This window comes from Schistocerca serialis, chromosome 6, assembly GCF_023864345.2.
Source record: "Schistocerca serialis cubense isolate TAMUIC-IGC-003099 chromosome 6, iqSchSeri2.2, whole genome shotgun sequence".
NCBI lineage: Eukaryota > Metazoa > Arthropoda > Insecta > Orthoptera > Acrididae > Schistocerca > Schistocerca serialis.
In genome coordinates, this window is record NC_064643.1 from 210,094,814 (window position 1) to 210,109,391 (window position 14,578).

Below are 14,578 nucleotides of genomic sequence, written 5' to 3' on the forward strand. Positions count from 1 at the left end.
TGGGTGCACGAATGGCGAAACGTCATTGTTTCGGATGAATCCATGTTCCGTTTACAGCGTCATGATGGTCGCATCCATGTTTGGTGATATCGCGGTGAACGCACATTGGAAGCGTGTATTCATCATCGCCATACTGGCGTATCACCCGGCGTGATGGTATGGGGTGCCATTGGTTACACGTCTCGGTCACCTCTTGTTCGCATTGACGGCACTTTGAACAGTGGACGTTACATTTCAGATGTGTTACGACCCGTGGCTCTACCCTTGATTCGATCCCTGCGAAACCCTACATTTCAGCAGGATAATGCACGACCGCATGTTGCAGGTCCTGTACGAGTCTTTCTGGATACAGAAAATGTTCGACTGCTGCCCTGGCCAGCACATTCTCCAGATTTCTCACCAACTGAAAACGTCTGGTCAATAGTGGCCGAGCAACTGGCTCGTCACAATATGCCAGTCACTACTCTTGACGAACTGTGGTATCGTGTTGCATGAGCAGCTGTACCTGTACACGTCATCCAAGCTCTGTTTGATTCAATGCCCAGGCGTATCAAGGCCATTATTACGGCCAGATGTGGTTGTTCTGGGTACTGATTTCTCAGGATCTATTCGCCCAAATTGCGTGAAAATGTAATCACATGCCAGTTCTAGTATAATATATTTGTCCAATGAATACCCGTTTATCATCTGCATTTCTTCTTGGAGTAGCAATTTTATTGGCCAGTAGTGTATGTTAGAACATCTTAAACAACTAACAGGTGGTTTAAGACCACAATGGAAGGGATCCTGGGTGGCAAAAGTGAGTGAAAATGTAATCTGTATGTAGACGATACTTTTGTTGTTTGGCCTCATGTTGGCCTAAGTGAAACAGCATTTTAGAATATCGAAGGTCGTCCACTCTAAAGTTCGCATCACGATGGATTCGGAAAAGTATAACTGTCTTTCTTCATTGATGTATTGGTCAACTGGTGGCAAGTTGGGACGTGCCGTTTATAGGAGGCCAACTCACAGTGATTTTATCTGTATGCTGATAGCTGTTTACATCTGACTCAGACTGTCTACTGTCTACTTCATCTCAGCCCCTGAAAGCTTGTCAGCTGAGTTAGCCCACTTCAATGTCACCTTTCACCAGAATGGGTAGAGTGAAAGGCACATAAGACGCCATGTCTCCGCCGGCCGCCGTGACCGAGTGGTTCTAGGCGCTGCAGTCTGGAACCGCGCTGCTGCTACGGTTGCAGATTCGAATGCTGCTTCGGACATGGATGTGTGTGATGTCCTTAGGTTAGTTAGGCTTAAGTAGTTCTAAGTCTAGGGGACTGATGACCTCAGATGTTAAGTCCCATAGTGCTTAGAGCCATTGGAACCATGTCTCCTTGTGTTTGCTGCCGGATCCTAAAATCAATTTTATTCAACGTTTCGGAGATCCATCTGTGCGCCATGTTGAGAATCCAGTGGAAAACTGACGCCAAGGCTGAAAATCGTCGTCATATGTGTGCCTCCGCCCCGTACGCTGCGCATGAGCCGCCCCTCGCAGTCACTGCCCTCCAAGACTGGACTGTGGCACTAGCCCGCATCAAAACAGAACGTTCTTCGGTTTGTTCAGTCCGAGTGTTTGAAAGTAGTCTTTGAATCCGATATATAGTTGCTGCCGGTGTTCCACTAACGGCGGCGCTATCATCTCAGACTTGGAGGGCAGAAATTATGATGCGCGGCGCTTGCACTGTATACGATTTGCAGCCTTGGCGTCAGTTTTCAGCGGGACTCAGCTGCAGCAAAGTTCTCCTGAAGATGGTGGGCAGATGGATGTCCGAAATACTGAATCAAGTTGCTTTTAAGACCCGGCAGCAGAATCCAGGAGACATTGAAGACTTGTTACGCCGGAAAGTAAGACAGACACATAAGACACTAATTGCACTATCGACCAATTGCGAGTCGGGTGGGTGGTGCAAATAACAAGGTTGCACCAAAGTCTAAGGCCTTTTTTCCTTACGCAGATAGCATTTCCACCAGGACTGCTCGCTTCCTGCAGAAACACGGCGTGAAATGTGTTTCTCAACTACCATCCAAACCAGTAAAGGTTGATCGCGGTTTTCATAAGACGGTTGTCTGCGGTATCCCTTGCAGCTGTGGCATGTCGTATATTGGTTAGACCATCCGGACCGTGGTACAAGAGCCAAGCAAATCTGTCGCTGCAGAACATTGCCTTGGCACCAGTCATCTTATGTGATAGAAGAGCACAATTTCTGGTATGCCCTTCCACCTACTGGAGTAGTGTTACTGTGAAAGCAGTTGAGATTAAATCAGCAAGTGACCTTATAAACAGGGAGAGAGGTTTTTGCTTAAATTCTGTTTGGAATCCTGCTCTCTTTCTGGTCAAACAACAGAGGGATAGACTTGGTGCTAGTTGCTCATCTGTTGGTACAATAACTTACGTGGTGTGTGGTGGTGCTATAGGATTACAGTGGTTCAAATGGTTCAAATTGCTCTGAGCACTATGGGACTTAACATCTATGGCCATCAGTCCCCTAGAACTTAGAACTACTTAAATCTAACTAACCGAAGGACAGCACACAACACCCAGTCATCACGAAGCAGAGAAAATCCCTGACCCCGCCGGGAATCGAACCCGGGAACCCGGCGTGGGAAGCGAGAACGCTACCGCACGACCACGAGCTGCGGACGAGGATTACAGTATATATATATATATATATATATATATATATATATATATATATATATATATATATATATATATATATATATATATATATATATATATATATATATATATTCCTGGAAATTGAAATAAGAACACCGTGAATTCATTGTCCCAGGAAGGGGAAACTTTATTGACACATTCCTGGGGTCAGATACATCACATGATCACACTGACAGAACCACAGGCACATAGACACAGGCAACAGAGCATGCACAATGTCGGCACTAGTACAGTGTATATCCACCTTTCGCAGCAATGCAGGCTGCTATTCTCCCATGGAGACGATCGTAGAGATGCTGGATGTAGTCCTGTGGAACGGCTTGCCATGCCATTTCCACCTGGCGCCTCAGTTGGACCAGCGTTCGTGCTGGACGTGCAGACCGCGTGAGACGACGCTTCATCCAGTCCCAAACATGCTCAATGGGGGACAGATCCGGAGATCTTGCTGGCCAGGGTAGTTGACTTACACCTTCTAGAGCACGTTGGGTGGCACGGGATACATGCGGACGTGCATTGTCCTGTTGGAACAGCAAGTTCCCTTGCCGGTCTAGGAATGGTAGAACGATGGGTTCGATGACGGTTTGGATGTACCGTGCACTATTCAGTGTCCCCTCGACGATCACCAGTGGTGTACGGCCAGTGTAGGAGATCGCTCCCCACACCATGATGCCGGGTGTTGGCCCTGTGTGCCTCGGTCGTATGCAGTCCTGATTGTGGCGCTCACCTGCACGGCGCCAAACACGCATACGACCATCATTGGCACCAAGGCAGAAGCGACTCTCATCGCTGAAGACGACACGTCTCCATTCGTCCCTCCATTCACGCCTGTCGCGACACCACTGGAGGCGGGCTGCACGATGTTGGGGCGTGAGCGGAGACGGCCTAACGGTGTGCGGGACCGTAGCCCAGCTTCATGGAGACGGTTGCGAATGGTCCTCGCCGATACCCCAGGAGCAACAGTGTCCCTAATTTGCTGGGAAGTGGCGGTGCGGTCCCCTACGGCACTGCGTAGGATCCTACGGTCTTGACGTGCATCCGTGCGTCGCTGCGGTCCGGTCCCAGGTCGACGGGCACGTGCACCTTCCGCTGACCACTGGCGACAACATCGATGTACTGTGGAGACCTCACGCCCCACGTGTTGAGCAATTCGGCGGTACGTCCACCCGGCCTCCCGCATGCCCACTGTACGCCCTCGCTCAAAGTCCGTCAACTGCACATACGGTTCACGTCCACGCTGTCGCGGCATGCTACCAGTGTTAAAGACTGCGATGGAGCTCCGTATGCCACGGCAAACTGGCTGACACTGACGGCGGCGGTGCACAAATGCTGCGCAGCTAGCGCCATTCGACGGCCAACACCGCGGTTCCTGGTGTGTCCGCTGTGTCGTGCGTGTCATCATTGCTTGTACAGCCCTCTCGCAGTGTCCGGAGCAAGTATGGTGGGTCTGACACACCGGTGTCAATGTGTTCTTTTTTCCATTTCCAGGAGTATATATATATATATATATATATATATATAGGCTCTCAGAAAACCCTCCTCCCAATGGTTTAAAATTTCCTTGCAAATTGCATTTGTGCTTTGAAAATGAAGGGGCGTGTACCTGTCGTAATACCGGCGGTTATCGTAGTTGTCATCTGGCTGTTGTTTTATTATTATTGTTATTACATTATAATATTTAATATACTTTATCGTTATTATAATCGTGGTCATCTATTGCACGCCAAAAGTGAACATGGTGGCAATATATATTTCGGATGGGGATGGGGACAGCAATAGACGCTGATTCCTTCTCCGTCCAAGAATCGAACCCTGAATCCGCGCCTAATTATATCTCGGGATTACGAGGGTCATTCAGTAAGTCCTCAGAAAATCCAGTAGATGGCGCTCGTAGTATCGAAACAGTTTGCTGGTAGTAAGCGTCATCTGTCGCTGTTGTTGTTGTGGTCTTCAGTCCTGAGACTGGTTTGATGCAGCTCTCCATGTTACCCTATCCTGTGCAAGCTTCTTCATCTCCCAGTACTTACTGCAGCCCACATCCTTCTGAATCTGCTTAGTGTATTCATCTCTTGGTCTCCCTCTACGATTTTTACCCTCCACGCAGCCCTCCAATGCTAAATTTGTGATCCCTTGATGCCTCAGAACATGTCGTACTAACCGGTCGCTCCTTTTTGTCAAGTTGTGCCACATACTCCTCTTCTCCCCAATTCTATTCAATACTTCATCATTAGTTATGTGATCTACCCATCTAACCTTCAGCATTCTTCTGTAGCACCACATTTCGAAAGCTTCTATTCTCTTCTTGTCCAAACTATTTATCGTCCATGTTTCACTTCCATACATGGCTATACTCCATACAAATACTTTCAGAAACGACTTCCTGACACTTAAATCTATACTCGATGTTAACAAATTTCTCTTCTTTAGAAACGCTTTCCTTGCCATTGCCAGTCTACATTTTATATCTTCTCTACTTAGACTATCATCAGTTATTTTGCTCCTCAAACAGCACAACTCCTTTACTACTTTAAGTGTCTCATTTCCTAATCTAATTTCCTCAGCATCACCCGACTTAATTCGACTACATTCCATTATCCTCCTTTCAAGACACTGTCCATCCCGTTCAACTGCTCTTCCAAGTCCTTTGCTGTCTCTGACAGAATTACAATGTCATCGGCGAACCTCAAAGTTTTTATTTCTTCTCCATGGATTTTAATACCTACTCCGAACTTTTCTTTTGTTTCCTTTACTGCTTGCTCAATATACAGATTGAATAACATCGGGGAGAGGCTACAACCCTGTCTCACTCCCTTCCCAACCACTGCTTCCCTTTCATGTCCCTCGAGTCTTATAACAGCCTTCTGGTTTCTGTACAAATTGTAAATAGCCTTTCGCTCCCTGTATTTTACCCCTGCCACCTTTAGAATTTGAAAGAGAGTATTCCAGTCAACATTGTCAAAAGCTTTCTCTAAGTCTACAAATGCTAGAAGCGTAGGTTTGCCTTTCCTAAATCTTTTTTCTAAGATAAGTCCTAAGGTCAGTATTGCCTCACGTGTTCCAATATTTCCACGGAATCCAAACTGATATTCCCCGAGGTCGGCTTCTACCATTTTTTCCATTCGACTGTAAAGAATTCGCGTTAGTATCTTGCAGCTGTGACTTATTAAACTGATAGTTCGGTAATTTTCACATCTGTCAAAACATGCTTTCTTTGGGATTGGAATTATTATATTCTTCTTGAAGTCTGAGGGTATTTCGTCTGTCTCATACTTCTTGCTCACCAGATGGTAGAGTTTTGTCAGGACTGGCTCTCCCAAGGCCATCAGTAGTTCTAATGGAATGTTGTGTACTCCCGGGGCCTTGTTTCGACTCAGGTCTTTCAGTGCTCTGTCAAACTCTTCGTGCAGTATCGCATCTCCCATTTCATCTTCATCTACATCCTCTGTATCGGCTGTATCCATGGGTTGTTTCATTGTCTCAGTCGACTGAAACAACAAGCCCGTGTTTACTTCACGACACGAAAAAAGTGAGTTTCGATCAGTGATTAAACACTTCTGATTAAATGGCTTAAACCCGAAATAGATCAAATCTGAGTTGAATTAAGTTCATGGCACAGCTGCTCATATTTAAAAATGGCCCTGGTTCCCGGGTTCGATTCCCGGCGGGTTCAGGGAATTTCTCTGCCTCGTGATGACTGGGTGTTGTGTGATGTCCTTAGGTTAGTTAGGTTTAAGTAGTTCTAAGTTCCAGGGGACTGATGACCATAGATGTTCAGTCCCATAGTGCTCCGCGAAATAATAAAATAAAAATTGAAAAATGGGTAAATGAGTTTAAACGTGGCCATACGTCCACAAAAAATGAACGTCTGGTGTAAGGGGTCACACCCGAAATAACTGACATGATCCATGATATGGTTTCGAGTGATCGACGAAACAAGATACGCGAAATACTTGAGACCAATGGAACACCGCAAGATATAGTGAATCCAGTTTGGGACGAAAAACTGGATGTGAAAAAAATCTCGACAAGATGGGTGCCGCGTTTGTTCTCAGCTGAGAATAAACGCAACCGTGTGGTCGACGCTAAGGTGATTTTGGCACTTTTCCGTCGAAATACTGCCGGGTTTATGCGTTGATACGTAACTGCGGAAGAAACATAGACACACCACTGCGTTGCAGAGACTAAGGAAGAATAAAAAAAGTGCGTTTTTGAAGGCGAACGGGCTCCGAAGAAGGTGAAGACAGTGAAATTGGCTGGCTAGGTGATGGCCACGGTTTTGGAATGCACGCGGAATCAAAATTGTCGATTACTTGAAACAGAGAAAAACAATAACCAGAAAGTATTATGCGCCGTTGTTGTACCGGAATCAAGGAAAAAGTCATCTTCCATCATGACAATGCACGGTTGCACACCTGCACAATTTCGATGTACACAGTTATGGAGTTCGACGTACTGCAGTGTCTACCATATTCGCCGGACTGGGCTCCCAGTGATTTTTTTTTTATTTACAAACTAGAGAAAATGGCTCGCCGGACGACGGTTCACATTGAATGATTATGTCATCACCCAGGCAGATACCTGTCTTGCAGAGCTTACGAAATCCTTCTTTTTGGACAACTTGAAGTTGGAGCAATGCTTGGAAAAGTGCATAGAGATAAAAAGGGATTACGTTGAAAAATAAAAGAAAATTATACAGAATAATTTGTTTTTCTATTTTCTTCGAAGCACTTATTAAACGATCCTCGTATATCTGCAAAAACTGTGTAACTCATTGCAGCTGATTGCTATAATTTATCTGTAGAATAAAAGATCCGCTTCAGTTGCCAGTAATTTCTTATTTATTGCACGACCGGTTTAGAAGCATAAAGCTTCATCTTCAGGTGCCACCAACTGCGAACAAGAACAGTGCTTGCTAGCGTACTATGGGTCGACATACCAAAATTAAAGCTACACTCGTGAGAAGTGGTGTATTCCATTATGGGAACATAAGTTTGTGGCAGTCGGGGGAGGGGAGAGGGGTCATACCACATCAAGCAAACGCTCGGGTCTGGAACAAAAACGAGCTTTGGGGGAGGGTTCTGGCTTCTGGGCCGTCTGGACTAGTCACTTTCGTGTCGTGTTGTCCAGCTATGGTTTGCTAGTCCTATATGTGAATTCGGTTACTTATTTATTTACATTACTACTGACTTCGTTTCTCTCCAGAACTCTCCCCCAATGCTGGCGTCTTTGTTCCAGTCCATGAGCTTGTTTGACGTAGGTGTGACCCCAGTGAGTGACTGGCTCGATCTCCACACATTTATGTTCCCATAATTATGTGATTATGTTACTTTTCATAACTATACCTTTCATTTTTGTGTGTCAACCCCATAATACTGGTACACTAGTAGCCCCTATTCTTGCTCGCAGTCAGTGTCGTACGGATGGCGGTTCGCTGAAATAAATAGTTTTCGGTCATATCGTTTTCTTTTTCCACGGCAGTTTAATCTGATTGTTGAAACCGCTAAAAATGACCAGTTCTCAAATAACCGATTTTCGCTTTTTTATTCCTATTATTTCCTATAGTAAACGCAGAAGTCGAATAAAGATTGAAAAATTTGAACTCTCTCAGTGTCAAGATACATGGAATCAAAACAATAAATTAAATAGTCAAATAAAGAAAACAGTCCGTTCACCTTACACTGATTTTTTCTAAAAGTGATAACTGGTTGAATACAACAAAAATTCGCCATTATTTTATGAAACTCAGCTCAAGAATCATATTGTAATCGGGGCCATAGCACTATTTGGATTTAACGAATAGTCGGTGCTAAATGGTGAAAACTGAGGATTAAGAACTCTATTCATTATGTTAATTTGTCCGTTTTCAAGGGCTACAAGCATATAAAGGCATATTGTGTAGACACAGGCTAATTTCTATTTTTATCGTCGACTAGGAACGAATTGTAGTTAAGTTTTTAATTTATTGTTGTTACCATAATTACCTGCCTCTTTTATTACTTCACGGAAATATCAGATAAATCTATAATTTTGTAAAGCATGTGAAGCATCATACTTCATTGCTAAGTGACTTCGCAAAAATATTTCCAGGCTAGGGTTGGTGTCATTCTGTTACTACGGATGTCCGGCGCCGAAAGCGGGAAACTTCCATATAAACCGAGTGGGGGCGGGTCTTGCACACAGCACTGAACACGCTTAACTTCAGCTGTGGCACTCGGCAACAGGGACATTATTGTCTCAGTGATGCTTGGCTGCCTCTGAGCACTATGGGACTTAACATCTGAGGTCATCAGTCCCCTAGACTTAGAACTACTTAAGCCTAACTAACCTAAGGACAGCACACACATCCATGCCCGAGGCAGGATTCGATCCTGCGACCGTAGCAGCAGCGCGGTTCCGGACTGAAGCCCCTAGAACCGCTCGGCCACAACGGCCGGCCTTACGCCATGTTTTTGGTGCTCGTTTCTGTCGGCATTGCTATTAAGATAACACTGATCTCTTTTCCAACTTTCTAGAATACCGCAATATTTGAAACCAATGCAGATTTTACGAATAAAAATTACTCCTTTTTTAAAAAGGGTCTATGGAAAACGAAAAATTTTAGTATTGCTGCTATGGCCAATTGATATTTCAGTTTATTTACTCGTTATTAGAAAATAATGTCAAACACATCCTATAACCGAGACCAAACAAGTACCGAAAAATATCAGTTATTCAGAACTAGAATACTGATATCGGTTTTAACCTTGGTGTACAGATCACTGCGCGCCACATTTTACTAGACGTGGTTTATTTTCGGACCAGAGGGCAGCGGTAGATCTGCCGTCTATTTTTAGTGACAGTTTTAGGGAGATGGTCTTAATGTGTCAACAGGGTGACCGGCTCACCCACGCTTTTTGTAAGTGGTCAGCCACTCACATTTCCCTGTACTTTTGTTTTACATCTTCTGTGGTTTTGCTTCTGTTTTAATCCCGTCTATAGCACCTTTGTTGTCAAGTTGTGTTAAGGCCTGAGAGATAGAGTGATTGTGTGGGTTAAAGCGTATGATGTTGGAGTGAGTGAATGTCATTTCATAGATTTCCTCCTCATCTTGTGACAATAATTCTAGTCGTTTTACCCAGATTCGTTTCTTTTAATATGTGAAAGAGAGTCGATACCTCGGCGTTGAGCGCCTGTAAGCTCCAAAACACACACACACACACACACACACACACACACACACACACACACACACACACCGTTTTAACCGGTCGGTTTTCTCCATCCCAAGTCTGTGGTGGCACCTGAAGATAAAGCTTTATGCTTCGAAACCGGTCGTGCAATAAATTAAGAAATTACTGGTAACTGAAGCTGATTTTTTTTTTGTTCTATAAATATGTTCCTCCCAAATGAAACTCCCCATAGCATTCCCCTCAGATTTAGTGGTAAGATGACCCAGTGGATAGCCCGGCAAAAACTGAACACAGATCAAGCATGAAATGGGAAGAAGTTGTACTGAACTGTGAAAAAAGAAGCAAAATAGAAACAGTGAAACTTCCAGGCTCAGGACGTGCAACATCGAGCGAATTTGAACAGCCTCGGCGTCGTGGTTAGTGGTCACGGAGTTGACTGCGTGGGTGGGGGGCGGGGAGATGCGTGTTCAAATCTCCCTCGGACTCCTTTTGTTTTCGCAAAATTATGAACTGTCCGTCCGGTCACCGACGTGTATGGTTCAAATGGCTCTGAGCACTATGGGACTTAACATCTGAGGTCATCAGTCCCCTAGACTTAGAACTACTTAAACCTAACTAACCTAAGGACACCACAAACATCGATGCCCGAGGCAGGATTCTAACCTGCGACCGTAGCGGTCGAGCGTTTCCAGACTGTCACTGGCGTGTCTCTTCGCTGTATTCATATCTATGTCTTTGTCGCGGTGTAACGTCCATTTGCAACAGCGAGTTGTAATGCAGGGACCTCCAGACGTACCTCCTATTTGTACTACACAAATACCACATGTTATGACTCTTGCGTTCCGTTTTGCAAATTTCAACTCTTGAATTCCTTTGTTGTAACAGAGTTCACATCTGTTTATTTGTTGTTTTCGTTTCAGTGAGAAATCTACGCGGCCTCTCGCCTGCTGTCACTATTCATCATAGTTACTTAAGACAGAAATACATTCTTACGACATGACTCATTTTATATAGCCCATTTACAGTATGACAATTGCCAAGACTACAGAAGGAGGACAGACATATCACTAACAGGACAGAAAGTTTGTAATTTTGTGAAAAAAAAGGGAACGAGGGCGATTTGAAGACGTTTCTACCCCTTCCCAATATAGCACCGTGACCACATAACCACGACGCCGCGGCTCTCTATAAATTCGTTCGATGTTGCACATCTTGAGCTTGTGTAAGTAGGCTGATTTGGTTTTATGTTGGTAACACCACGTAGCGCTCTGTATGAAAATCACTGACTGTGCTGTGTGCAATCTGTGGCTGGTTGGCATTGTTGTAATATTCCCTATTGTAGTGTTGGGCAGTTGGATGTGAACAGCGCGTAGCGTTTCGCAGTTGGAGGTGAGCCGCCAGCAGTGGTGTGTGGGGAGAGAGATGGCATAGTTATGAGAGCGGACGATCTGGACGTGTGTCCGTCAGAAAAACGAAATTTGTAAGAGCGGATGTCATGAACTGATATATATATATATAATGACTTTTGAACACTATTAAGGTATTTACGTTGTTTATTCTCCATCAAAATCTTTCATTTGCTAACTATGCCTATCAGTAGTTAGTTCCTTCAGTAGTTAGAATCTTTTATTTAGCTGGCAGTATTGGCGCACGCTGTATTGCAGTAGTTCGAGTAACGAAGATTTTTGTGAGGTGAGTCATGTAAGGTATAGGTTATTGTTAGTCAGGGCCATTATTTGTAGGGATTATTGAAAGCCAGGTTGCGTTGCGCTAAAAAAAAAATATTGTGTGTCAGTTTACTGTTGATCTGAATAAGTAAAGAGAGAAATGTCTGAGTACGTTCAGTTTTGCTCAGCTGTTTGAAAATCAAATAACGTAAGAGGTTTACCAGCACTGTCATTCTTAATTTTTCTAAGGGGATGTTACACTTGGACTGTTCACTGTTTCTATTTTCCTCCTTTTTTCACAATTCAGCACACACTCTTCCTGCTTTCATGTTTGATCTGTGATTTTTTTTGACGGTCTATCCACTGGGTCATACTACCGCTAAGTCTTTGGGGGGTGCGATGGGGAGTTTCCGTTTTCAGTTTTGGAGATTCACCTGATCAAATATTTTGCTTAAATTTAATTCTGAAGCGAGGTAGTAAAGTACGAGAGAGTGTGTGGAGAGTACCGTGTGTTGTGCTTCAGGTACGAATGCGACGCAACAGCCACTTCGTGCGACGTGGGCTGGACGCCGTCTGGAGACCGTCTTCGCTACAGCTTGCCGTCGCTGTTGTTGGCCGACCTGCTGCCCGCCGCTCTAGCGTGAGTAGCCGCTGCCCTGCTCCACTCCACTTCACTACGCACTCTTGTCTATTCGCTCGTGCACACCGCCTCTTCTCCCCTCCAACCCCTTGGCTGCGCGCCCTACGCTCTCGGACCGTTTTTAATCTGCGCCGGCAGCCGCGCGACATCTGCGTTATATACGTGCGGATGTTTTGACTTCCACACGACGCTCCAGGGCCAATAAGCTGAGGTTATCTTCGCCGCGGCGTCGGGTTTCTGCCACTTCTGAGACGCACCAGTTGCTCCTCACTTTTGCCTCGTCTGTGTCACGCTCGTTCCCGCTTCTGCTACTAAGATTAGTAAACCGACACTGGCCTCCCGTACGTGCCTGCTTCCTAGAAATTACCGGCGCAGTTCCTTGCTTACGAAGCATCTGACGCTGGAGTTTATTTCAGCCGGAATGCTAATAAAAATAACACAATTAGAATTATATTTTTAAGTGTGCTTTTATATCATACGGGTCCCACTGCGACTATAAGTTATGTAAAATCAAATTATTTTTATTAGTATTCAAAACCGGTTGCTTGGCAATTTTATTACTGTTTTATCAACTCTGAATGTATGTATGGGTTCTGACCCAGTGCTGATGTGGAAGCGTACAACCAGTGTTATAAAAAATGTTAGCTTGTCCAAATGGGACGAAAATGTTAGTCTACACCCTCAAAACTTTTTTTGTTGTTGTAATGAATATTGTTTCATGGCATTTGAATTGTTACTTAGTGGCATTTTTCGTACTATTACTATTTCTTATATATTTGACTCCTCAGTTTTAATGTAATATTTTACGTAAATCAAGAACAACATACTTCTAACTGCCCACGCCAAATTATGGGTGCTATGTTTTGCATTAAGCAACCGTGTATGTTTGATGTCATGTATGTATGGGTTCTGTCTGACCCAGTGCTTTTGCGGAAGCGTGTAACCATTGTTATAATAATCTTAGCTTGTCCAAAGGGACAAACGAGATGTATATCATCATGTCGGTTAAATATGATAACAAAATTGTTTGTCTACACCTTCAAAACTTTTTTATAATGAATATTGTGTTTCACGGCATTTTAATTATTACGTAATGGCATTTTCGTACTATTACTATTTTTATATATTTGACTCCTTAGTATTAACGTAACAGTTTACGTAAATCACGAACGTTGTACTTCTAACTTCCCGCGCCAGATGGTGGATACTATGTTTTTAAAAAAACTGTGTTATACTTCATTTCATGTTATTCATATATTATTCTTTTTCCTTTTCTTTTTCTCTTTTACTTGTCCTGCACTCTGACAACTTATTATCGATATGTCTTATGTTTTGTAAATTGTTTTTTTTAAAACAATACGCCAGTGTATTTTAGATGTTTCCTTCCCCCTTCGTCTGCTATGTGTTTTACGTACATTTTAAATTTGAATTACTTCATGAATCACAAATGCACAAGAGGTATTTTGTGTTAATATCTTGCAAAACCAGTAATATTAAGTCTTCACGTGACACATGTCACATAGAGGGCGTTCGAAGCCCTGTCACACCGAGGTCTGCCGTACAGGTGCATGTAAACAACGGCCTCAGTTTATGTGATCGCTCTAAGCTTGTGGTTATAGCTTCATACCAGTGCCTACCAAGTTTAATTGTATATGACAGGTATGTTTCTACTAACTGTTATGTTCATACGCAGGTGTGGCTGTGATTTTCGGTTTTATACTCTCTGATCGTTATGTGAAAATTTTTAACTTCTAGCACTGAGGATGGTCACTAAGTGACCGAAAGTCGATTTTGCTGACAATAAAACAACAAAATAACAAAATACGGCCAATGCTGATTTTCCTTCCAATTTATACAATGTTAAACATGTTGTGGAATGTTATTCCCCAGCTTGGACCAATAGTATTTACTCAAGACAGCTCAGTTGTCCCATGCATCCAACATTGAGGTGACAAAAGTCATGAGATAGCGATACGTCCACATAAAAGTGTCAGTAGCATCGCGTACACAAGGTATAAGAAGGCAGTGCATTCGCAGAGCTGTCATTTGTACTCATGTGACTCGTGTGAAAACACACTTTGAACGCGAAATAGTAGTGAGACATAGATGCATGAGACATTCCATTTCGGATATCGTTAGGGAATTCATTATTCCGAGACCCACAGTGTCGAGAGTGTGCCGAGAATATCACATTTCAGGCATAACCTCTCACCACGGACAACGCAGTGGCCGACGGCCTTCGCTTAAAGAGCGAGAGCAGCGTCGTTTGCGTAGAGTTGTCAGCGCTAACAGACAAGCAACTCTGCGTTTAATAACAGTAGAAATCCATACAGGACGTACGACGAACGTGTCCGTTAGGACACTGCGACGAAATTTGGCTGTAATG

General features: G+C 43.9%; 1 protein-coding gene across 1 annotated transcript in view; it reads left to right on the forward strand.

Annotated features, from left to right (window-relative positions):
• LOC126483885 (visual pigment-like receptor peropsin) overlaps window positions 1-14,578 on the forward strand; it is a 165,396-nt gene that overhangs the window by 96,341 nt on the left and 54,477 nt on the right. Inside the window, exon 5 of the mRNA XM_050107142.1 lies at window positions 12,076-12,192. Within this exon, the coding sequence (XP_049963099.1) occupies window positions 12,076-12,192 (117 nt within the window). The remainder of the gene's footprint in view (window positions 1-12,075; window positions 12,193-14,578) is intronic.